Source organism: Danio rerio, chromosome 8 (assembly GCF_049306965.1).
Source record: "Danio rerio strain Tuebingen ecotype United States chromosome 8, GRCz12tu, whole genome shotgun sequence".
NCBI lineage: Eukaryota > Metazoa > Chordata > Actinopteri > Cypriniformes > Danionidae > Danio > Danio rerio.
This window is the reverse complement of record NC_133183.1, coordinates 61,925,077-61,950,000: the sequence shown is the minus strand read 5'-3', so window position 1 is coordinate 61,950,000 and position 24,924 is coordinate 61,925,077. Positions and strand designations below refer to the sequence as shown.

Here is a 24,924-nt window from a genome sequence, read left to right as displayed (position 1 = left end):
CATCCTCCTCCTCCTCTGGGCTGCCAACTCCGCCCCTTCTCTCCAGGCCACTCCCTTTCGCCCTCCTCACTCCGCCCTCTCCGTTCCACCAGGCCGCTCTTCATTCCCATCATGCTCTGTTCCAGTCGCAGCCGCTTTCTCTGGTCACCAAATCCAGCGACTGACAATTCTGTTGAACAAACACCACACTTTACTAAATAGACTCCTTTTACAGAGTTCAACAGGAGAGTTTTAGCATGTTTAAATCTATTCAGCTGATCTACTAGTCTGGGGCTAACACTTTAGCTTAGCTTAGCATAGATCATTGAATCGGATTAGACCATTAGCATCTCACTCAAAAATGTTAAAAAGCGTTTTGATTAATTTTCCTATTTAAAGCTGGACTCTTCTGTAGTTTCATCCTGTTCTAAGACGGAACACTTTTAGCTTAGCTTAGCATAAATCATTGAATCAGATTAGACCATTAGCATCTGGTTTGAAAATGTTTTAAATGATTAAATTATAGTTTAAATTATAGAAAATGGAAAGTTGCTATTTTGTAGGCGGATATGACTAGAAACTATACTCTCATACTCACACTTCTATTTTAAGTCGCTGCGTAATATCACTGCGCCTGCTGTAGCCTAAAGTTAATTAATTATTACGCTAGAGTGAGATTATAGTTCGTAGACATCAGTCTAGAGAATAACAACTGTTCATTTCACGTCTTTCAGTCTCAGTACACGAAGAAACTACAGAAGAGTCCAGCTTTAAGTAGGAAAATCATCAAAACTATCATTTTAAATATTTATAAACCAGATGCTAATGGCCTAATCCAATTCAATGATTTATGCTAAGCTAAGCTAAAAGTTTTCAGTATTAGAACAGGATGAAACTACAGAAGAGAGTCCAGCTTTAAATAGGGAAATTATCAAAACATTTTACATTTTTAAATGAGATGCTAATGGTCTAATCTGATTCAATGATTTATGCTAAGCTAAGCTAAAAGTGTGAAACTACAGAAGAGTCCGGCTTTAAATAGCAAAGTCATCAAAACTGTCATTTAAAAAAAAAATAAACCAGAGGTTAATGGTATAATCCGATTCAATGATTTATACTAAGATAAGCTAAAAGTGTTCAGTCTTAATACAAGATAAAATTACAGAAGAGGCCAGCTTTAAATAGGGAAATTAACAATACTCTTTTTTTTACTTTTTTGAGTGAGATGCTAATGGTCTAATCCGATTCAGTGCTTTATGCTAAGCTAAAAGTATTCAGTCTAAGTACAGGATTAAACTACAGAAGAGTCCAGCTTTAAATAAGGAAACTATCATAACTTTTTTTTTTTTTTTTTACATTTTAATCCAGATGCTAATAGTCTAATCTGATTCAATGATTTATGCTAAGCTAACCTAAAACTGCTCCAGCCAGACCTTGAGATCATCTGAATGGATTCAAACATGGGAAAACTCAGCTAAGAAAGCTGTAAAATTAGTCTATTTCCCCCCCAAAAAAGTGTGGTGTTGCTTCAAACATCTGTTCAACGATGCTGTACATTTGCTTTTTACCTTTCCCAGAAATAGATGTCAGGTTCAACTTTTTTGATAAGTGAAAAGGAAATAAATATTATTGGTCAATATTTGATCATCTGCTTTTTCTGTGTCTGTATAAAACAATGTATTTTTTGTAACGTCTACTTTGGAACTGGTTTCTTATTTGATGCATTTATTCAGTAAACTTGTATAAAGGATACGTGTATTAAAATAACTACTTTTAAAAGACACGAAGGAACAAAACAACAAAAAAAAGAAACTTTAAGCTTGCCTGTAATTAAATGGTAGTTTTGGAGTTTAATTCATAGTAATGGCGATTTATTAGTCCTCTTTGCAATGACCCCTCTACCCCAGTTTTGAAGTGTGTGAACTTGATAAATAAAACTTGTAAATTGTTTCTAAAAAAGAATGATGTTCGTGTCTTTTTTTAATAATGCATGCATGGATTAGTCAATCAAAAAGTGTGGATGTGTGTATGTATGTGTGTGTGTATACAATATACACTCACTGGCCACTTAATTAGGTATGCCTGTCCAACTGCAAATTTCAAATCAGCCAATCACATGGCAGCAACATGCATTTAGGCAAGTAGACATGGTCAATGGGGAAGAAAGGGGATTTAAGTGACTTTGAACATGGTTGTTGGTGCCAGACGGGCTGGTCTGAGTATTTCAGAAACTGCTGATCTACTGGGATTTTCATACACAATCATCTCTAGGGTTTACAGAGAATGGTCCGACAAAGACGACATATCCAGTAAGCGGCAGTTCTGTGGGCGCAAATGCCTTGTTGATGGTCAGAGGAGAATGGCCAGACTGGTTCCAGCTGACAGAAAGGCAACAGTAACTCAAAAAAGCACTCGTTACAACCGAGCTCTGCAGAAGAGCATCTCTGAACACACAACACGTCCAACCTTGAGGCGGATGGGCTACAGCAGCAGAAGAGCACACCGGGTCCCGCTCCTGCCAGCTAAGAACAGGAAACTGAGGCTACAATTCACACAGACTCACCAAAACTGGACAACAGAAGATTGGAGAAACGTTGCCTGCTCTGATGAGTCTCCATTTCTGCTGACACATTCGGATGCTCGGCTCACAATTTGGCATCAGCAACATGAAAGCATGGATCCATCCTGCCTTGTATCAGCGGTTCAGGCTGGTGGTGGTGGTGTAATGGTGTGGGGGAGATTTTCTTGGCACTCTTTGGGTCCATTAGTACCAATTGAGCATCGTCTCAACTCCACAGCCTACCTGAGTATTGCTGCTGACCATGTCCATCCCTTTATGAGCACAGTGTCTCCATCATCTGATGGCTACTTCCAGCAGGATAACGCAGCATGTAGCTAAATGCTGGTATTATAATGTGAGCTTTTCAAAAGTCTGTATATTCAACAATGAACATATCAGAAAGAGCTGTTACAGTGGTGCAGTGAATAGCACAATCGCCTCACAGCAAGAAGGTTGCTGGTTCGAGCCTCGGCTGGGCCAGTTGGCATTTCTGTGTGGAGTTTGCATGTTCTGTGGGTTTGCTCCGGCTTTCCCCACAGTCCAAACACATGCGCTGTAGGGGAATTGGGTAAGCTAAATTGCCCATAGTGTATGTGTGTTAATGAGAGTGTATGGGTTGCAGCTGAAAGGGCATCCACTGCTTAAAACATATGCTGGATAAGTTGGCGGTTCATTCCGCTGTGGTGACCCCTGATTAATACAGGGATTAAGCCAAAAAGAAAATGAATAAATGAAATGTATTTCAATGCTTTGTTCTTGATGAGTAAAATCTGCCTCTAAAACAGCATCTGGAGCAGAAAAGGCTCCGCTAACCATGTGCCGGAGAAACCCTGCTGATAGAGGAGTTAAATCTTTAATAGGTGGAATTTAGGCAAACCGCACTGGAAAATAAACAGATGAGCCAGAGCAACACACACTTCTGCCAGAAATAAACACGCTTTATAAAAAAAAGAAAAAGCAATAGACATCTGTTCCTTCCTGGAATGCAAAGTCCCAAAACAACGACAAAAAGCAGGTCAACGCCGCGTCTCGGCTGGTCTTGATCTGTGCTTTGGCTGCTGCTGCTGGAGCTGTAATTAAGTGTGTGCTAATAGGATGGAGCTCTCGGGAGCTCATTAGTCTTTTCAATTAGTGAAAAACACACAAGGTAGAGTCCTCTGTCATTGAGGGACTTTAGGAGCGGCTGGAGATGCCAGGAAGAGTCGGAGCGCAGGTGAAACCCGGACACACCTCATATAATCCTGAGGGACGAAAATGATCCAGAGCTTCAACTACACTGGGGACTATTACACTTACAGTCGTCATGAACTGGAAGCTGCGACCGTTTTTTTAATGTGACGCAGTTCCTAGAGAAACGGAATATTTAAGGGGAAAACAGTGGGTGTGGCTTGTTTTTTTGTAGTGCAGCTGATTGGATGTGGTAAAGTAGGCATTTCATTCAGAAAGATTGGTAAATCTTGGTTATTACAACCTAACAACAGACTCCTCCTCCTCACCATTTCTGTTTTTTTGCCAAAACTGACAGCTGAAGGGGTGTGGTTAAGTATGTTAGCCACGCCCAACACCTTGGACAGATGTAGTCTACGAATTTAAAGTCTGCATGAAACAGAAGCTGCGACCATTTTTTGCTTGTATTGTGACAAAGTTCCTAGAGAAACAGATTATTAAATGAGAAAAAAGTGGGCGTGGCTTGTTTTTCTGCTGTGAGCTGATTGGATGTGGTAATGTAGGCATTTCATTCAGAAAGATGGTGGAAAGGGTTTGGGGAGATTTATTACAACCTATCAGACTCCTCCTTCTCAACATTTCTATTTGTATTCTAAACTGACAGTTGAAGGGGCGTGATTAAGTATGTTAGCCACACCCAATACCTCAGACAGACATAATGTGAGAATTTAAAGTCCGCATGAAGCGGATGCTGCGACCGTTTTTTGTTCCTATTGTGACGCAGTTCCTAGAAAAACGTAATATTAATCGATAAAGCACTGGGCGTGGCTTGTTTTTTCTACTGCGAGCTGATTGGATGTAGTTAAGTAGGCATTTTATTAAGAAAGATGGGGAAAAGGGTTTGGGGAAAGTTATTAAGCCTATCAGACTCCTCCTGCTCACCATTTCTGTTTGTTGTCTAATCCAGGGGTGCCCAAACTTTTTCGAAAAACGCCCCAAAACCAAATATCATTGATAGCTGTGGGCCGAAGGTAAATATACCAAACTATTTTGCATTAAAGTTGCCTAATTTCTAGGGGTGTGATGAGATCTTGCGAGATTAATTCATAATGAGATTTCTTATTGAGGTGAAAGTTGTCTCGTGAGTTGTAATGTTATGATGGAGGGTGACGGTGAAATTAGCATTGAAGATTGGAGGCAGGATAGGATTTGAACTGCAAATCAAGAGCTTTCCACACACCTGGCAGCCCAGGCTGGTCTTGGAGTTGTGCGTCACTTGTTTTCTTCACCTAAGTTTAAGGGTTGACGCATCCAAAAGAGGCTACAACTACTTTTTTTGTTGTTGAATAAAAGCCTATTTTCCATTCATATATATCATCTTTGAAGATTTATTAAAAACGCTGTCAAAATTTTGTCTCATTCTCGTGAACCCAATCTCGTGTCTCATCTCGTAAGCATCTTGTCACACTCCTAGTAATTTCCAAATTTAAAAAAAAAAAAAAAAAAAAAAAGAGGGCGTCACGGTGGCGCAGTGGGTACAACAATCACCTCACAGCAAGAAGGTCGCTGGTTTGAGTCTCAGCTGGGTCAGTTGGCATGTGTGGAGTTTGCCTGTTCTCCCAGTGTTGGCGTGGGTTTCCTCCGGGTGCTCGGGTGTCCCCCACAAGTCCAAACACATGCGCTATAGGGGAATTGAATCAGCTAAATTGGCTATGGTGTATGTGTGTGAATGAGTGTGTATGGGTGTGTCCCAGAGTTGGGTTGCGACTGGATGGGGTATCCGCTGTGTAAAACATATGCTGGATAAGTTGGTGGTTCATTCCGCTGTGGCGACCCCTGATTAATAGAGACTAAGCAGAAAAGAAAATGAATTAATTTTATTTATATACATATATATATATGTGTGTGTGTGTGTGTGTGTGTGTGTGTGTGTGTGTGTGCACATGTGTGCATAAGTGTATGTGGGCCTGAGTGTGAGCATATGTGTGCGTGTGTGTGTGCAGACGGACAGGTTGACACACGTTGAGCGCTCATTTCCCTCTCTGCCCTCAGGTGAGGTACAGAGCTGTCAGTCACATACATACACACACACACACACACACATGCACACAAAAGCTTATATTTTATTTTTCTCGGCAGTCATTAGAGAAGCGAGAAATATGCCTTGCATCATCCCGGGCCCTGCACTGCTCTCTGGGGCCCCGTGTCTCTGTGTGTCCCCTCAGCTCCGGAGCCATCAACCAAATTAAAGGTAATGAGTTGTCAGACAACAGAGAAAGCCTGGCTCCTTAAGGCTAGAGCACACACACACATGCGCGCGAGCAGCTGAGTGACTTTAATATGACTGGCCTGTTAGAGAGACGAGCTGGAGAAAGATATCTGTGATTATTCTCCAAGCTTGTTTTCTCCAGTCAGTCCTGCAGAAGTGCTTGTTAACCGGGCTGGAGTTGCAGGCGCAGCACAATCCCGTGTTTACCTGATGAGTTCAGCCCTTATTTAATTGTGTTGCACTTCACTGCATTAGCATCTTATTATAAAAATAGTTCCTACGAGCAATACACACCTGCTGGTGTTTCACGCTGCAAGGATATTTCCTAATAGTTTGTGTGTTTTAACTCAATGGTGTTTTATTGTTATTATCAATCGTACATATTTCTATGATATTAGTACAATAATAAGTTTTTCATTATTCATTTATTTTCCTTCGGCTTAGTTTCTTTATTTATCAGTAGTCGCCACAGCTGAATGAACTGCCAACTATACCAGCATATGTTTTACCCCTATAGCGCATGTGGGGGAAACCAAAGCACACGGAGGAAACCCACGCCAGCACAGGGAGAACAACTCTACACTGAAATGCCAACTGACCCAGCCGAGACTCAAACCAGCGACCTTCTTGCTGTGAGCCCACAGTGCTAACCACCAGTGTTGGGGAGTAACTAATTACATGTAACGGTGATACGTAATTTAATTACAAATTAAAAGTAACAGTAATTAGTTACAGTTACTGAGGAAAAAAAATGTGTAATTAAATTACAGCTACTTTAGAAAATGTTAAAGATTACAAATATGGTTACATCTAAATATGTTGAATAATATTAATCTGTTGCTTTTCCTGTTTTTGATATGCACGATGCCTTTTGTTAGGGCCATTTATTAAAGAGCTGCTATTCTGATGCTTTTGATTGGTTTTCCAGTTTGAGGATTCTTTGTTTTTGCTTTATATACTATAATTTGTTTCTGTTACAGCAAATTATTTACAGTAAATAATTGAACTGAACAATTCTCCCTTATATGTTTTAATGACAGTTTTATTCACCACTAAGAGTGATCGACTTGGATTTAAGTTGCTTCGATTTAAAAATTAAAATAGCAAAATAGCTTAGATGTAATTTTATTGCAAATGTCACAAAAATCACCCTGCACAACTAACAAAAGTTTAGATTTTGTAGCAACAGTTTTTTGTTATAAGGTCTAGTTTTGTGGTGGCTGTACTTTAAAATAAAAAATATATCATCTTAATTCAAGTGATGAGAGATGTTAGTGTAAGGTCACACCTACTCAGTGTAAATGCTTGAAAATGATTTAATTGAAAATATCCATTAGAAACCTTACATTTTAAATAGGGTCATTTGTAATCTGTAATCTACTACATTTCCAAAGTAACCTCCCCAACACTGCTAACCACTGAGCCACTGTTGTAAATACAATAATATATAATAAACGTTCCTATTAGTATTTACTATAAATTCATTAATTCATTTTCTTTTCGGCTTTATTCTCTTAATTAATCAGCGGTCGCCACAGTAGAATGAACCACCAACTTATCCAGCATATGTTTAACACAGCGTATGCCCTTCCAGCTGCTACCCATGACTGGAAAACATCCATACACACCCATTTACACTCATACATCACGGCCAATTTAGCTTACTCAATTCACCTATACCATGTTTTTGGACTTGTGGGGGAAACACCAACACGCCAACACGGGGAGAACATGCAAACTCAAACCAGCGATGTTCTTGCTGTGAGGCGAACGTGCTACCCCTCTTACTATAAATGACTATAGTATTTTTTATGTTGACTTTCTCACGATGACCTCTTCTGATGTGTTTACTAATGAGATGCGGTCAGTCTCTGGGCTCCAGTAGGAGTGTAATCTGCCCCTTTTAATGTGTGTGTGTGTGTGTGTGTGTGTGTGTGTGTGTGTTGAGTGCGGTTTTTCATAAGACACACATCTGTCTGCTCGTCACAAGGTCAGAATTAATACATGTTAATTCAGCTCAATCAGCTGGCCAACCGTCTGCCGCCGATCCGCTTTGATCCTGCGCTCATATCAGCGGCAGCCTTTGATGTGTCGGAATCACCTGACATTGTGTTTACATTCCTGCATCCGACAATCAATAATGAGACAAAGGAAACATCCGTCAGATCAGCTCCAGCACTCAATCTGTCATTGATGGACACTCTGGGGTTATTTGCTGTTTTCAGTCTTCATCAGTCATTTTCTGCTGTAAATATGACTGAATGATGTCATCGAAGCAGTATGAATGTCAAGTTTTTGTTTTTTACTCTCTTCAATTCAGACTTATGGAGATCTCCAGACATTGGCGTTATTTATTAAAACAAAAAGAAAATCTCCTTTCAAACCCATAAAGGATTTTAAACACCATTAAAAGAGTAAAAACTGAAAGAAATGTTAGTTAAAATGTAGTGCAAGTGGAGTAAACGTATCTGTTGTAAATATTTCTCAAAGTATAAGAGTAGATCTTTGTGGATGTGTGTAAACGTAACATTCTGTAGTGCATTTAGTTATTAGCTGCGTCTCAAATGGCACACTATACACTATGCACTCATGCACGATGTACTTATGCACTTACACACTCAACATTCAATTTAATTCAATTCAGCTTTATTTGTATAGCGCTTTTACAATGTAGATTGTGTCAAAGCAGCTTCACATAAATGGTCATAGTAACTGGATCAGGGTAGTGCAGTTTTTAGTGTTTAAGTTCAGTTTAGCTCAGTTCAGTGTGGTTTGAAATCATTACTGAGAGTCCAAACACTGAAGAGCAAATTCATCGATGCATAGCTTTTCAGATACTGAACCATGCAAGCCAGTGGCGACAGCGGAGAGGGAAAAAAACATCATAGTATATGTGTGTAGTGTCGTCCCAAATGAAGCACTAATGTTTTTTTACTAAGCGGAAATTCAAACCGTTTCCCTGATGACGTTTGACGGTCGACAATTCAGTAAAATAAATGATCGAAATATCAAATAATACCTGCCATGAGTATAACCTCATTCACCGTTAGGAGGCGCTATAATCACTCTCATGGGAAAATTTTGCTTTCACAATCCAAAATAAATAAAGCTATCCAATATGTGCGCCTGATAGCTCCGCCCCTTCCGCTACGCGAGCAAAGCTGCGGTCGTTGAGTGTGTGAAGTGTCCATCATTCCACACTTCTGTTTACCGACTGAATGAGTGCATCATCCGGGTAATTAAAGTGCACTTATTACTTTTAGAGTTTTTAGTGTGAACACTTATTATACTACAAAATGGCGTAGAATAGTGCATAAGTATGCGATTTGGAACGCAGCTTCTGTCTCGCAGGCACACAACACCATAAGATATTAAAATTAGGTTCAGTTTAGGTCGTGATGTCAGGTGACCAAAATCCAACATCTTTAACGTCATATAGACTGATTTCACGCAGCCGCCATTAAAAAAGCGAAATCGAGGCTGCGGTGGGAAGAAACCCAGAAGTATCAACTGTGTCACACAGGAATGTTGTGTACCTGGCAGTTTATCTTATCATTGAAGAGAAAGTGACACAAATTTATAATTTCACCGTCTTCCGAGTGACCCGAAGGTTCTGTTCTGAATGAAAAGTGAAAATAAAAAGGCATATCAGACTTAATTTTCAGTTAAATAAGGGAAATGGCACTAGTTAGCTAAGGTTTTCTTTCCCAAACACATGTTTTAGATGCCATTTATCAAACTCAAGTTAATGATCTGATTCTTTCACTTTATTAGACTAGAATTACGTTACTTAAATTTATAAAAAATTCAATTTCCTGTTAACATTTAAGCACTGTTCAATGCAACACCGCTGATTTGCCATAGTATTCACCAGTGCTCAACAGAAATGACTGTGATTGGCCGTTGAGGTCATCAGTTCACTGCACTTCACCACTGTTTACCGAGTGCAAACACAGATGAGCGATCTGCTGATGACTCGACTGATCTTTGCAGCTTTAAACGCTCCACTGTTTGTGCATCTGCATCTGCACTCAGTGAAGTGCAGTGAACTGATGACCTTCACGGCCAATCACAGTCATTTCTGGTGAATACTATGGCAAATCAGTGGTGTTTAAGAATGAGCTCAACAGCGCTTAAATGTTAGTGGGAAATAGACATGCTACGTGTACTGTAGGATGTGCTACAGAAGACTGCATTGTTTTATCGCTCACCGGGTTACATAGGCTGAAGCAAGCAGGGAAGCATCCCCACTGTGTTTACCTGGTGCCATGAACCGAAGCCTTGGAGGACACTCTGAAAGAGATTATGATGTTGTTTGATGCCTAATCTGCTGTTAATTGTTTAAATTAAACTGAACTGAATGATATTGAAGTGATGTTTACACCATATCTGAGTTTTGAAATTGCGACAACAGTTGGAGGTTTGTACTACACAGTATGTTGTTGCAATGTTGACAGTGCTGATCCATTACTTCCGGGTTTCTTCCCACCACAGCCTCGCTTTCGTGTTATAAAATGGCAGCCGCATGAAATAAGTGTATTGACCTCAAATACTGACATTTATTCATCAGACATGGCAACCAAAATCCAACATCTAGTAGACCTCACAGTGGTAACGTCCACACAACGACAATCTGTAACATGTTGATATTTGGTTGGTCTTAGGTTAGACGTTGGACATTGACGTCAGCCTGATGTTGGATTCTGACGTCAACTCGACTTTCATTTCCAAACAAAATGCAACGTTCCCAAGACATTGAGGTACAACATTAACCTGATGTAGCTCCTGGGACGTATTTGGCACTCTCCAAAAATGTATATAGGGGTACATATTCAGAATGAGCCCGGGTTGAAAACTTCATAAAGACATATAATATGTCACATCCGTCAGTGACCACCTGAGGGCGCTGTAGTGCACCCCAGGAAAGCGTCCCAGGAAAGACTACATTTTCATACATTCTTTCGCGCACACACCCGGTCTGTCATCTACACTGATTTACAACCACAGCTGTCTCCGTTCTCCGTGATTACCAGGATTATATATTCAGTCATTCAACCACTATTTGTCATCACGTCGTTTGTCGTTCTTGTACCCAGTAAGTTGGTTTTTCCAAGTTGTTGTTCCCAGGGCCGGAGTGGGACTCTTTTTCAGCCCTGGAGTTTCAAGCCTTAGACCGGCCCACCTCAGTTCACCACTGACTATGTTAAAATAAGGTAATTTCCAATTCAGTTTCTAATTACACTATCACGTCTTTTTTTGAGAAAACAGCTGTTTCAGAACTTCAAATGTTCAACAACCCTTACAGTATTATATGTCTTAACAATAAAAATGAAAAAAAATATATGTTTCTCAGGCGAGGATCAAACCCAGGTTGGCGGCGCCATAACCTATCGTGCTAACCACTGTACCACAACAGCTGTGCATTTAGAAGTGACTTATCTACTTACATCCATCTTATCTACTTATATTGTTCACGTAGCTACGAGAAAATAGATAAAAAGAGCAGAGCTGCGGTAAAATAATGAATAAGAAGGCTGTGGTCAAGTAAATAAATAAATAATTTTTAAAAAGTGTGACTGCTGAGAGCAACAGATTCTGGAGCTAGGAACACCGGCCCTCACGGCCAAAAAACGGACCGGCCCACCGGGAATTCTCCCGGTCCTCCCGATTAGCCAATCCGGGCCTGGTTGTTCCTGATCTTGCCTTGTATCTTGCTATAGTCTAGTTCATGTTTATCTGTCTTAGTTCCTTGTTTTGTTGTTTATTTGTTACTTTGCACTTTGATATTTTTGGATTTTTGTTCACTGTTTTTGCACTTTAATATATTAAAATCTGCACTTAAATCCGCTATCTTTTGTTCCCGTTTTTGTTATTGTTTTGATCACGCCTAACGTGACATAATATAAATAAAAATAAAAAAACATTTAAAAAATAATCATGCCATTATATTTTAAAGACTCAAAGTCAGAATTGTTAGCCCTTCTGTATATTCTCCCCCCCAATTTCTGCTTAACAGAGAGAAGATTTTCTCAACATATTTCTTAACATAATAGTTTTAATAACTCATCTCTAATAACTGATTTATTTTATTTTTGTCATGATGACAGTAAATAATATTAGACTAGATATTTTTCAAGACACTTCTATACAGCTTAAAGTGACATTTAAAGGCTTAACTGGGTTAATTAGGGTAAAGTTAGTGTAATTAGGCAAGTCATGGTATAACAGTGGTTTGTTCTGGAGATAATCCAAAGCAAATATAGCTTAAGGGGGCTAATAATATTGACCTTAAAATGGCTTTTAAAAAATTAAGAACTGCTTTTATTCTAGCCGAAATAAAACAAATAAGATTTTCTCCAGAAGAAAAAACATTATAGGAAATACTGTGAAAAATTCCTGAATCTGTTCAACATCATTCGGGAAACAATTAAAAAAAAATGAAAATTCACAGGAGGGCGAATAATTCTTAATGTATATCCTGTTAACATTAAACAAACATGTCATATACAAAGACCAATAAAGCGCTAAGTGAAAATGACTGAGGGGTGATGGACAGCTGCAGTGTGTTTCTGACCGTGTGCATTAATTGTTTGATCGTCTCTCTCTCTTCAGATTTGGCTGTGTGTTGCTGGCAGAACAGGAACTGGTTTCACTGGCCGGCAGCCCAAGACGCCTCGCCGTGTTTTATTTAGCACCATTTGACCTTAAAGAAGGAAGCGCAGATGAAGAATGAGAGGGATGAGTTTCAGTACTAAATGTCAGCCCTGTAATTAGTCCTGCTGGAGTATTTGAGGCCGAGGAGGAAAACATTGATTAACATCAGCCTGATTTGCATGTTGCACAAGATCTTTTGGCCGCCGTTACAAATTATTCATGGCAGTCTTTAAGGTCATACAAGATAAAGATTAGCCGTAACATCTTTACATCGGAGAAGATCATCTCACATGTGTGTCTGAGGGGGAAAAATAAACAAATGAGACCAACAAAAAATAAAACCGGTAAAAAGGAAGGTGTTTGCTTGCTCTCGTGTTGTTCTGAATGTAAATCATCATGTCATAAAAATGAAAGAATAAGCAAGTTCATCATAAATTCAGGGTGAGGCAGTGGAACAGTAGGTAGTGCTGTCGCCTCACAGCAAGAAGGTGGCTGGGTCGCTGGTTCGAGCCTCGGCTCAGTTGGCGTTTCTGTGTGGAGTTTGCATGTTCTCCCTGCGTTCGCGTGTGTTCCCTCCAGGTGCTCCGGTTTCCCCCACAGTCCAAAGACATGCGGTACAGGTGAATTGGGTAGGCTAAATTGTCTGTAGTGTGTGAATGTGTGTGTGGATGTTTCCCAGAGATGTGTTGTGGCTGGAATGGCATCGGCTGCGTAAAAACTGGCTGGATAAGAACATTCTGGGTCAGTTGGCATTTCTGTGTGGAGTTGGCATGTTCTCCCCGTGTTGGTGTGGGTTTCCTCCAGGTGCTCCCCACAGTCCAAACACTTGCGCTACAGGGGAATTGAATAAGCTAAATTGTCCGCAGTGTATGTGTGTGAATGAGTGTGTATGGATGTTTCCCAGTGATGGGTTGATGGTGCGTAAAACATGCTGGATAAGTTAGTGGTTCATTCCGCTATGGTGACCCAACATTAATAAAGGGACTAAGCCAAAAAGAAAATGAATGAACTTGAACAGACTCCTTTTTTCCTAATGATATATGATGCATAAATTTGTCTTTATTAAAAATAATTACTCTTTTCATATTTCTTTATTCTAAATATTTAGCAAATGTTTTTGTTACCTCAAAAAGCAAAAAGCTGACAAGCTAATTCAGCTAGAAACAGTGCTTAACATGTGACTAAAATGCATGAACCTCATAATTAAATAACAAATAAGGTGAATAACTGCAAAAAAAGTCCACTTTTGAGAAAAAACAACCACCCTTTACACCAGGCTGGCTACAGGCCTCATTATACACGAATTCGTCCTTCAAAATAACTGTAAATTAGTAATTATTAAGACTATGTTATCATAAAAAATCGTCTTACCTTTAATTTCGATGTATGTATTGACAGCACAGCTAGCGTTAGCATGGAAAAAGTAACGTATGCAGCCAAAAACAGAACAACTCTGTTGGAAGTGAAGCTCAAACTTGTGAAAATAATTTTAAATTAGAGTATATGTAATTTACAATGTTTATTTTGGATTCATAAGATGTCGTATTTAGTTTATTTATAACAATCCTTTAGCGTCCTGCCGGTTTGTTACCATGGAAACCAAAGAGGCGCACGTGCTCTACTCAAGAAATGCCCGGTAAAGTCTAGATGGGATACAGCTGCGGATACCCACGTCAAATGCGAGACTGTACCACAGTAATTAATATTTTTACTTTGCCGTGAGGGTTATGTTTAAGGTTGGGATAGGGGTATACGGTAATAAAATACACTTTAATGGGTAATTTAATAAATAATATTGATAATACTCGGTTTTAATACTGTTTTTACATTACTCTGATGCTTGAGTTTATGGTTGGGGTAAGGAAAGATATTAATAAAACACAATTAATGGGTAATTTATTAAATAATATGAATAATACTCTGCTTAATTACTGTTTTACTTTATGGTTATGCTTGAGTTTAGGTTTAGGATAAGGGTAGATGTTAATAAAATACACTTTATGGGTAATTTAATGAATAATATGAATAATTATCGGTTTAATTACTGTTTTTACATTATGGTAATGCTTACGTTTAGGATTGGGATTGGGGTATACGTTAATAAAATACACTTTAATAAGTAATTTAATAAATAATTTGAATAATATTCGGTTTAATCACCGTTTTACATTACTCTGATGCTTGAGTTTAGGTTTGGGGTTGCTGTAGAAGTTGATAAAATACCCTTTAATGGGTAATTTAATAAATAACATTAATGATACTCTGCTTAATTACTATTTTATATTATTGTGATGCTTGAGTTTAGGTTTGGGATAGGGGTATACATTAATAAAATACACTTTAATACGTAATTTAATAAATTATACGAATAATACTCGATTTAATCGCTGTTTTACTTTACTCTAATGCTTGAGTTTAGATTAGGGGTTGCTGTAAGTTAATGAAACACTTTAATGGGTAATATTAAAAAAATAATATGAATAAAATACAGTTTAACTACTGTTTTTACATTATGGTTATGCTTGAGTTTAGGTTTGGAATTGGGATAGATGTTAATAAAATAGACTTTATGGGTAATTTAATAAATAATATGAATAATACTTGGCTTAAATGCTGTTTTTACATTACTGTGATGCTTGAGTTAAGGATTGGGATAGGGGTTGACGTTAATAAAACACAATTAATGGGTAATTTAATAAATAATATGAATATTACTCGGTTTAATTACTGTTTTTACATTATTGTGATGCTTGAGTTTAGGGTTGGGGTAGCTGTAGATGTTACAGTAATAAAACACAATTAATGGGTAAATTTAGTAAATTTTGTGTGGAGTTTGCATGTTCTCCCCGTGTTAGCATTAGTTTCTTCCGGGTGCTCCCCTTTCCCCACAGTCCAAACACATACCCTAAAGATGAATTGATGAAATTGGCTATAATGTATGGGTGTTTCCCAGTTTTGGGTTGCGGCTGGTAGGGCATCCGCTTTGTAAAACATATGCTGGATAAGATGGTGGTTCAGAAGTTTGGACAGAGGACTTAGAGGAACATAAAGCGAAAGAACCGAAGGTTCTGTTATTAAAATTAAAGAGGACATCTGTTGTGACAGAGACACCAGAAAGCATGATCAAGATCAATCTGCTGTGTGTGTGCGTGTGCGTGCGTGTGTGTGTGTGCATTCTGGATTCAGAGCCTGTTCTCCTGCAGGAGGAGCTCATGAGTCCCCAGAGAAGTTCAGTCGTCTTTAAAGCAGTCCACCAGCATTGTGTTTCGTGATTATTGATGGTCTTACAGCGCCATCTACAGCCCACAATATACTCAACAAGTCTGTGAATATGATATTCTTTTCTTTTTTAGGTTATAATACAGTTTAGTATACAGTTCTAAAAGATAACTGTGTAAATTATTATATTCAACTTATGAAAAACATAAAAATGTAAATATTGAAGCTAATTAACTGATAAAATAATAGAAATTCATTAATTTTCCTTCAACTTACTCCCATTATTCATCAGGGGTCACCACAGCGCAATGGACCGACAACTATTCCAGCACTTATTTTACACAGCGGATGCCCTCCCAGCTGCAACCCAGTACTGGGAAACACCCAAACACACGCTTTCACTCACACATACACACACACTCATACACTACGGCTAATTTAACGTACCCAATTCCCCTATAGCGCATGTGTTTGGATTGTGGGGGAAACCGGAGCAACCGGAGGAAACCCACGCCAACATGGGGAAAACATGCAAACTCGAACCAGCGACCTTCTTGCTGTGAGGCAAGAGCGCTACTCGCTGCACCACCGTGCTGCCCATATATACATTACTGTGAGGGTTTGCGTAAGGGTAGACGTTAATAAAACACAAATTAATGCGTAATTTAATAAACAACATGAGTATTATGTTATATAATTATATTATTATAATTAATTGGGATGGAGGAGGATGTTAATACAATACAATTTCAAAGGTAATTTAATAGATAATATTTTTAAATTATTTAATAATAATGGTTTTTACGTTACTGTCAGGGTTGGGTTGGGGTAAATGTTAATAAAATACAATTTAATGGGTCGTTTTATAAATAATATGAATAATAGACTATATCATTACTGTTTTTATATTACTGTCAGGGTTGGAGTAGGGGTAGATGTTAATAACATACAAATAAATGCGTAATTTAATAAATAATATGAGTTACACACTATATAATTACTGTAATTGCATTACTGTCAGGGTTGGGATGGAGAAGGATGTTAATACAATACAATTTAAAAGGTAATTTAATAAATAATATGAATAATACACTATATAATTACTGTTTTTAAATTACTGTGAGGGTTGGAGTAGGGGTAGACATTATTAAAAACACAATTTAATAGGTAATTTAATAAATAATATGAATAATACTCAATATATTTACAGTATTTACATTACTGTCAGGGTTGAGATGGAGGTAGACGTTATTGAGTTATGATTTATTGGTAATTTAATAAATAATTTGAATAAATGTCTGTATAATTACTGTTTGTACATTACTGTGAGGGTTGGAGTAGGGGTAGACGTTAATAAAATACACTTTCATGGAAAATTTAATAAATACTATGAATAATACTCTATAATAATTACTGTTTTTACATTACTGTCAGGATTGGGATGGAGGTAGACGTTAATAAATACAAATTAATAGGTAATTTAATAAATAATGTGAATAACACACTATATAATTACTGTTTTTACATTGATGTGAGGGTTCGGGTAGGTATAGATGCTAATAAAATACAATTTAATGGGTAATTTAATCAATAATATGAATAATACTCTGTATAATTACAGTTCTTATAATACTGTGAGTGTTGGGGTTGACATTAATAAAACATTTTAATAGGTAATTTAAAAAAATAATGTGAATTATACTCGGTATGATTGCTGTTTTACATTACAGTAAGAGCTGGGGTAGAGGTAGACGTAAATAAAGTACAATTTAATCAGTAATTTAATAAATAATGCGAATAATTACTGTATAATTACTGTTTTCATGTTATATTGATGATTAGGTTCAGCGTTCAGACGTTAATAAAATACACTTGTTATTATTATATTATTTCTAAACAAATTTTTATTTTGCATGCGATAAATTTTAGCCCAGCGCTAATATTCAAAAATATACAATATACATATATAAAGATATGAACGATTTTGATCCCATGCCGGATGTTCGTCAACAGAGGGCGCTGTCGCACAGGCGGTGGCGGCGGCGCGCACTCAGATCCTCCTCCCCGTCCCTCCAGTGATGTTTATTTCAGGAAACGGGACTGACAGTAAATACAACTACACTCTCAGCTGCTGCACGAGTCGCAGACGAGTGAAAACATGCTGATGGTCGCATGAGGAGGACGCGAAAATGGTGTTTGAGTCGGTGGTGGTCGACGTGCTGAACCGGTTTCTGGGGGACTATGTTGGAAACCTCGACAGCTCGCAGCTCAGCCTCGGCATATGGGGAGGTAAAGGAGCATTTCTGCCCTTACTGTCTGTTTTACTCCACGTGTCTGTGTAAATTCACGATTATAAACATGTATATGGGTATACCCGTGCTTAGAAGAGTGTGCTCGATCTCACTGAGGAGGAATCTGATGTAATGCTTTGACATTCAGGACAGGCTTGAACATGCGATTACTGTAACCCTGAACTGAAAGCTAACACTGAGGTGAAGTTGGTTTTATTTTCGCACATTCAGACTTTTCCATAATAATGTAATTTCAGAAAGTAAATCCTTGTAAATTCTACATTTGGAAAGCATATTAGCAGCTTACTTCTTCCAAAGTAGAATAATTAACCTTAAATAAATAGTGCTGATATTGTTTTGAAGTCATAATCACATGTAATTTCAGGCTAAATATTCAAAGTACCATGGTAAACAATATAGGGAGCATGTCACAAGTTGAATGTGTGAATATAAAACTATATATAAAGCTAGAATTTAGGAAAATTTGGTTTTATATTCGCACATTGGGACTTTCTTCTTGATAATATACCTTCAGAAGCGTATTCTTTATAAATTCCACATTTGTTTATCATATTAGCAACCAACTACTATCAAAGTAGAATAATTAACCTTAAATAAATAATGCTAATATTGTTTTCAAGTCATAATCACATGTGATTTCAGGCCGAATATTCAAAGTACCATGGTAAACAATATAGGGCAGGGCTCAACAATAAGGACTGCCCGGTGGCCCAGGGCCAGCGTGAGAGACGCTTGGGACAGTAGACAGGATCATTTACTGGCCAAACATTTAATTTGTCTGCTATTTGTCAATTGCGTGCTTTTTAAGTCTTTAAACACTACCTTGTCTGTGATGTAGTAAACACCATATTGCTTTAAGGTTCCTCTCATCTGATTTGATGTTTTGAGCATGCAATTTTCTTTTCATAACCTGGTAACATCCAGAACAGGGAAGAAACAGCAACATGGCGGCAATATCAAAATATAAGGCTAAAAGAAAATGTCTGTTTCTAATGTTTTGGAAGCAGACATTTACATGTGAACAACGTGACAAAAAAATGAAGTGATGTTTTGCACAGTTTGCCGTCAGTTTAACAAGTCAGCCCACCTTTTGTTAAATCATTTCGAACTGTAATAAAATACCTCCACATTTTCCATGCTACTCTTTTTGTTTGCATGACACTTTAATATTTTTTTTTTAAGTATTAAAATTGTAGATTCACAAACTTTATTTTTGACACATTATTTAAAATACGCGGCTAAAATATAGCTATTAAGTTCCTTTTAACGCTAGGGATCTTTTTTTACCGGCCCGATCGGGCAAGTGGTTCAGATTTTTACTTGCCCTGCCAAAATTTTCTCTGGCCCCACCAAAAAAAAAGAAGTTAGCCATTTAGTTATTTAGCATTACTTTTCTTTAAATACAACTGACAATTTAAAAATGATTTAATTTAAATACAATACTGATTAGATTAACTAAAGTGAATGGTTTAATGTGTGGTTTAGTTGAATTATTTAGTTGACAATTTTATGGTTTTTGTTTGTTTATAACCAACCAAAATACCTAATTTTATAAACCGGCTCATTACATCAGTCTATAATACTGTCTATATTTTCATTTTTCATTTATTTGTAAATCTAGATTTAAAATGCATTTCACTTCTTGTTCTTGCTTGATCCATCAACATAATAATCATATTAGCCGCACAAACCATGCTTACTGGGCAAACAAGTTCTGAAACAAACATCTGGGCATGAAAGCATGCGATTGACAGTCGCGGCCAAATTAAATTTTAGTGACAAGGCAGCACTAGCCCCGATCGGGCCAGTAACCATTCTGTATACTGTCCCGAGCGTCTTGCACACTGGCCCTGGGCCAGCGGGCAGTCCTTATTGTTGAGCCCTGCTTCAGAAACATATTTTTTATAAATTCCACATATGCTTATCATATTAGCAACCAACTACTATCAAAGTAGAATAATTAACCTTAAATAAATAGTGTCCTAATCACATGTGATTTCAGGTCGAATATTCAAAGTGCCATGGTAAACAATATGGGGAGCAACTCACTGAATGACTGTGCCAATATAAAACCAGCTTTACCTCAATCTAGCACTGAGGAAAATTTGGTTTAAGAGGTAAAAGTGGATTTTGACTTTGTCTTTTCACTGAATTATTCTTTCTAAATTGTAAACCGAGAAGGGATAGTTCACCCAGAAATATTCATAATTTGACACTCCTGAACATGCGATTACTGTAACCCTGAACTGAAAGCTAACACTGAGGTGAAGTTGGTTTTATTTTCGCTCATTCAGACTTTCTCCTTAATAATATACGGTAATTTCAGTAAGCATTCCTTGTAAATGTATGTATGATATGCGTATTAGCAGCCAACTGCAATCAAAGTGGAACAATTAACCTTAAATAAATAGCTAAATTTAATTTCATTTAACTAAAATAAATAAACAGTTAGTGCTAATATTGTTTTGAAGTCATAATTATGATAACGATATTTATCTAAACCTTTAGTTCCCTCCAGCCAATAGCAGAACAGCAACTACTGAGGAGGCAGGGCTAAATGAACCGATGAACAGTCTCTTTAATATGTGCATAAGTAAATGCATAATATTATTGGTCAACTGGCTTTGTAAATCAGTAATATTGAGAAATTCTCATCATTCACTGTATAGCTACATGCTAAAATCATCACTGTTTTTAATGCAATATATGCAAGGAAAGAATAATACCAGTATGTCCGAACTTCTCACTGACTCGCTGATAAAAAGCTTTCAGGCCCACAGTAAATATTAGCTCTGTGATATGAATGAATTATTTTACATAACGTCCTGCATGTGTTGTGCTAATGTTTCTGTTGCAGGTGATGCCATATTGAGGAACCTCGAGATTAAAGAAAATGCATTGGTGAGTTGCTTTGTGTTTTATGAATGTTCATTCGAGGAGCTTTTTAATGAATGAATAAAGCTTTTGAATGGCTTTGTGACTTTCATTTCTGCATCAGAGCCAGCTGGACATTCCTTTCAAAGTCAGAGCAGGACACATTGGTGAGTGTTGAACTGCTTGATGTGTTGCTTTGTTGTTGACTTTTTTATTACATACTGTAAACAGTGGAAGACAGAAGTATCCTGTCCTGCTGGGAAATTAATTTTTAAATTGATTAAAATTAATTAATTAAAATTAAAATTAATTTTTACATTTTTAAATTAATTAAGTGTTGTATGACAAAGCTAGGGTTTTTTTTTTCTTTTGGAGAAAGTATTTTTTATTTGGCTTAAATAAGTAAATAATGATTATTTATTTGTTTATTTTTAATAGATTTATTTTTTAATAATTAAAAGTTTATTTATTTATTTTTGATTGAATTATTTATGACAATTAAAATTACTGAAGGGGCGTCACGGTGGCGCAATGGGTAGCACGACAGCCTCACAGCAAGAAGGTCACTGGTTTGAGCCTCGGCTGGGTCAGTTGGCATTACTGTGTTTGCATGTTCTCCCCATGTTGGCTTGGGTTTCCTCTGGTTTCCCCCACAATCCAAAGACATGTGGTTTAGGTGAATTGAATAAGCTAAATTGGCCATAGTGTATGAGTGTGAATGTAGGATTGTATGGGTGTTTCCCAGTGTTCGGTTACAGCTGAAAAGGGAACCTACTGTGTAAAACATATGCTGAACAAGTTGACGGTTCATTCCGCTGTGGCAATCGCTGATTTATAAAAGGGACTAAGCTAAAAAGAGAATTAATGAATGAATGAAAATTACTGAAAAGATTTTATTTATTTTGAATTGATTTATTTTAAATACATTTATTATTTTAAATTAATTAATTAATTAGGTTTTAATTAATCAGTTTATTTTTAATCAGTTAATTTATTTTTCTTTTTTTTAATATATTGATTTATGACAATTAAAATTACTGAAAAAATATATTTATTTATTTGTTCTTGGCAATTAAAATTACTGAAAAAACATTTATTTAAGACAACTAAAATTATTAAAAAATATGTATGCATTTATTTAAGACAACTAAAATTACTGAAAAATATAAAGATTTATTTATATGTTATGACAATTAAAATTGTTGAAAAAATATGAAAAAAGCTGAGAAAAATATACATGTATGTTTTTATTTATGTATGACAATTCAAATTACTGATGACATTTTTTTATTTTTTATTTATTTTTTTAATTTTTTAATTTTTTTTAACATCTAAAGTCACTGTTATAAGCCCCTTTTAACCTATCTTGCCTAGTTTACTTAATTTAGGCTAAATACTTCAGTTTGAATGCTAGTATCTTGCTAAATAAATAATAAAATATCATATACTGTCATCATGGCAAAGACAAAAAAAATTATTACTAGAAATTAGTTCAGAACTTTAGGTCATATATCATCTATACCGGACTGAAAAAATAATGTTTTACTGTAATTAACATTTTTAATGTATTTTACTTGTGAAATATATATATAAAAAAAACAATTTTTTACATGAGGGCTAATAATTATGTCTTCTACTATATACAATTGAAGTCAGAATTATTAGCCCCCCTGTTTATTTTTGTCCCCCAATTTCTGTTTAACAGAGAGATTTTTCCAACACATTTCTAATCATAATAGTTTTAATAACTCTAATAGCTGATTTATTTTCTCTTTGTCATGATGACAGTAAATAATATTTGACTAGATATTTTTCAAGACACTTCTATACAGCTTAAAGTGACTTTTAAAGGCTTAACTAGGTTAATAAGGTAAACTAGACAGGTGAGGTTAATTAGGCAAGTTATTATATAACAGTGGTTTGTTCTATAGACTATCGGAAAAATATAGCTTAAAGGGGCTAATAATATTGACCTTAAAATGTGTTTAAAAATTAAAAACTGCTTTTATTTTAGTCAAAATAAAACAAATAAGACTTACTCCAGAAGACAAAATATTGTCGGAAATACTGTGAAAATTTCCCTGCTCTGTTCAACATAATTTAGGAAATATGTAGAAAAGGAAACTAAATAAAAGGGAGCTAATAAAGACTTCAACTTTAATAGTTTGAGCTGATTCAGTGTGTATTTGTCTTCTTGTCAGGGCGTTTGGAGTTAAAGATCCCCTGGAAGAACCTGTACACTCAGTCTGTGGAGGCCACGCTGGATGAAGTTTACCTGCTCATCGTACCTACTGCTAGTAAGAGATGACCCTTCATCTGCCGCTGTTACTGTATGAGATCTCCAAACCTTTATAATAACATAACTGGGGCATTTTAATAGAGTGTGAACAGTTTTGGGTAAGTTACTTCAGAAATAAAATGTAATTTGCTAGTCTGTCCAAAGAGCTCCAATGTTAACCTGACAAGAGGCGATGTGTGGACAACAAACGGCCGACCGTCGGCTTGGTGTGTTGCAGCTTTAACACTGAAGAAGATCCTGTGTGTTTTCTGACTGCTGTCCTGCATGCGTGTGTGCTCAGGTATAAAGTATGACGCAGAGAAGGAGGAGCGGCAGCTGCAGGAGTCTCGGCAGAGGGAGCTCCAGCGCATCGAGGAGACCAAACAGAAAGCAGCAGAAAAAGGTGCAGTCAGAGCTGTGTGTGTGCGTGCGTGCGCGCGTGTGCGTGCGTGTGCGTGCGTGTGTGTTTGCTTGTGTGTGTATGTTTGTGCGTGTGTGTGTCTGGTGTGTGTGCGTGTGTGTGTGTGTTTTTTGCATGTTTGCTTGTCTGTGTGTGTTTGTTTGTTTTTATTGTGTGTGTTTTTGTTTGTTTGTCAGTGAGTGTTTTGGTTTGTGTGTGTGTGTGTGTTTGTTTTTGTGTATTTTTTTCTTTTATTTGTTTGTGTGTGTGTGTGTGTGCTTTTTTGTTTGTGTGTGTGTGTGTGTGTGTTTACTTTGTGTGTGTGTGTGTGTGTGTGTGTGTGTGTGTGTGTGTGTACGTGTGTGTGTCGTTTGTGTGTGCGTGTGTGTTTGTGAGTGTGTTTGTGCATGTTTGCTTGTCTGTGTGTGTTTGTTTGTTTTTATTGTGTGTGTTTTTTTTGTCAGTAAGTGTTTGTGTGTGTGTGTGTGTGTGTGTGTGTGTTTGTTTTTGTGTATTTTTTGTTTATTTGTTTTTCTGTGAGTGTTTTTGTTTGTGTGTGTTTGCTTTTTTGTTTGTTTGTGTGTGTATTTGTTTGTGTGTGTGTGTGTGTGTGTGTTTGTATTTTTGTTTGTTTGTGTGAGTGTTTTGTTTTTGCGTGTTTGTTTGTGTTTATATATATATGTGTGTGTGTGTTTTTGTATGTTTTGTGTGTGTTTTTGTTTGTGTATTTGTATTTGTGTGTTCGTTTGTGTGTGTGTGGGTTTGTTTTGGGTTTTTGTTTACTTCATGTGTATTTTTTTGCTTGTGTGTGTGCATTTTTGTATGTGTGTTTGTTTGTGTGCGTGTTTGATTGTGTGTCTGCGCTCTTGTCTGATTATGCTCTTGTTTAATTGAACGCATGTTTGATTGTGTGTTTTTGCGTGTGCGTTTGATGGCGTGTGTTTGCGTTTGCTTGTGCGTGTGTGCGCGTGTGCGCGTGTGTGTGTGTGTGTGCGTTTATGTGAGCAGATGTTCAACTCCTTTTGTCTTTTTGTATTCAGAGAATCCAAAGGGTGAGAAGCAGGACACATTTGTGGAGAAACTGGTAACACAGGTGATCAAAAACCTGCAGGTCAAAATATCCAACATTCACGTCCGCTATGAGGATGATGTGAGTATTTCTTGAGTTTATCACTCATATAGCATGGACTGTATCAGCACTTACTGTTTACC

General features: G+C 37.0%; 2 protein-coding genes and 1 long non-coding RNA gene across 13 annotated transcripts in view; 2 read left to right on the top strand and 1 right to left on the bottom strand.

Moving 5' to 3' along the window:
- Positions 1–1,938, top strand: part of tcf7l1b (transcription factor 7 like 1b) — a 112,216-nt gene extending 110,278 nt beyond the window's left edge. The window contains exons 12-13 of one of the 2 annotated variants that reach the window (XR_012383560.1): positions 1–272; positions 977–1,791. The exon at positions 1–272 is cut by the window's left edge and continues 240 nt beyond it. Coding sequence is in view for 1 of the 2 variants with exons in the window: in NM_131296.2 (NP_571371.2) it covers positions 1–164 (164 nt within the window). In the remaining variant the exon portion in view is untranslated. The other variant, NM_131296.2, reaches the window with a different exon arrangement.
- Positions 1–14,274, bottom strand: part of LOC137496394 (uncharacterized) — a 28,758-nt gene extending 14,484 nt beyond the window's left edge. For 5 of the 6 annotated variants that reach the window (XR_012384800.1, XR_012384802.1, XR_011016704.2 and 2 more), the window contains exons 1-2: positions 14,001–14,274; positions 12,550–12,678 (exon numbers count right to left, since the gene is read on the bottom strand). This is a non-coding gene — a long non-coding RNA (uncharacterized lncRNA). Of the gene's footprint in view, positions 170–12,549; positions 12,679–14,000 lie in introns of all 6 variants that reach the window. The other variant, XR_012384801.1, reaches the window with a different exon arrangement.
- Positions 14,275–17,987: 3,713 nt separating this feature from the next.
- Positions 17,988–24,924, top strand: part of vps13a (vacuolar protein sorting 13 homolog A) — a 99,937-nt gene continuing 93,000 nt past the window's right edge. For 4 of the 5 annotated variants that reach the window (XR_012383588.1, XR_012383587.1, XM_009304309.4 and 1 more), the window contains exons 1-6: positions 17,991–18,137; positions 21,018–21,061; positions 21,159–21,201; positions 23,236–23,331; positions 23,614–23,715; positions 24,753–24,862. Coding sequence is in view for 3 of the 5 variants with exons in the window: in XM_009304309.4 (XP_009302584.1) it covers positions 18,038–18,137; positions 21,018–21,061; positions 21,159–21,201; positions 23,236–23,331; positions 23,614–23,715; positions 24,753–24,862 (495 nt within the window). In the remaining 2 variants the exon portion in view is untranslated. Of the gene's footprint in view, positions 18,138–21,017; positions 21,062–21,158; positions 21,202–23,235; positions 23,332–23,613; positions 23,716–24,752; positions 24,863–24,924 lie in introns of all 5 variants that reach the window. The other variant, NM_001118893.2, reaches the window with a different exon arrangement.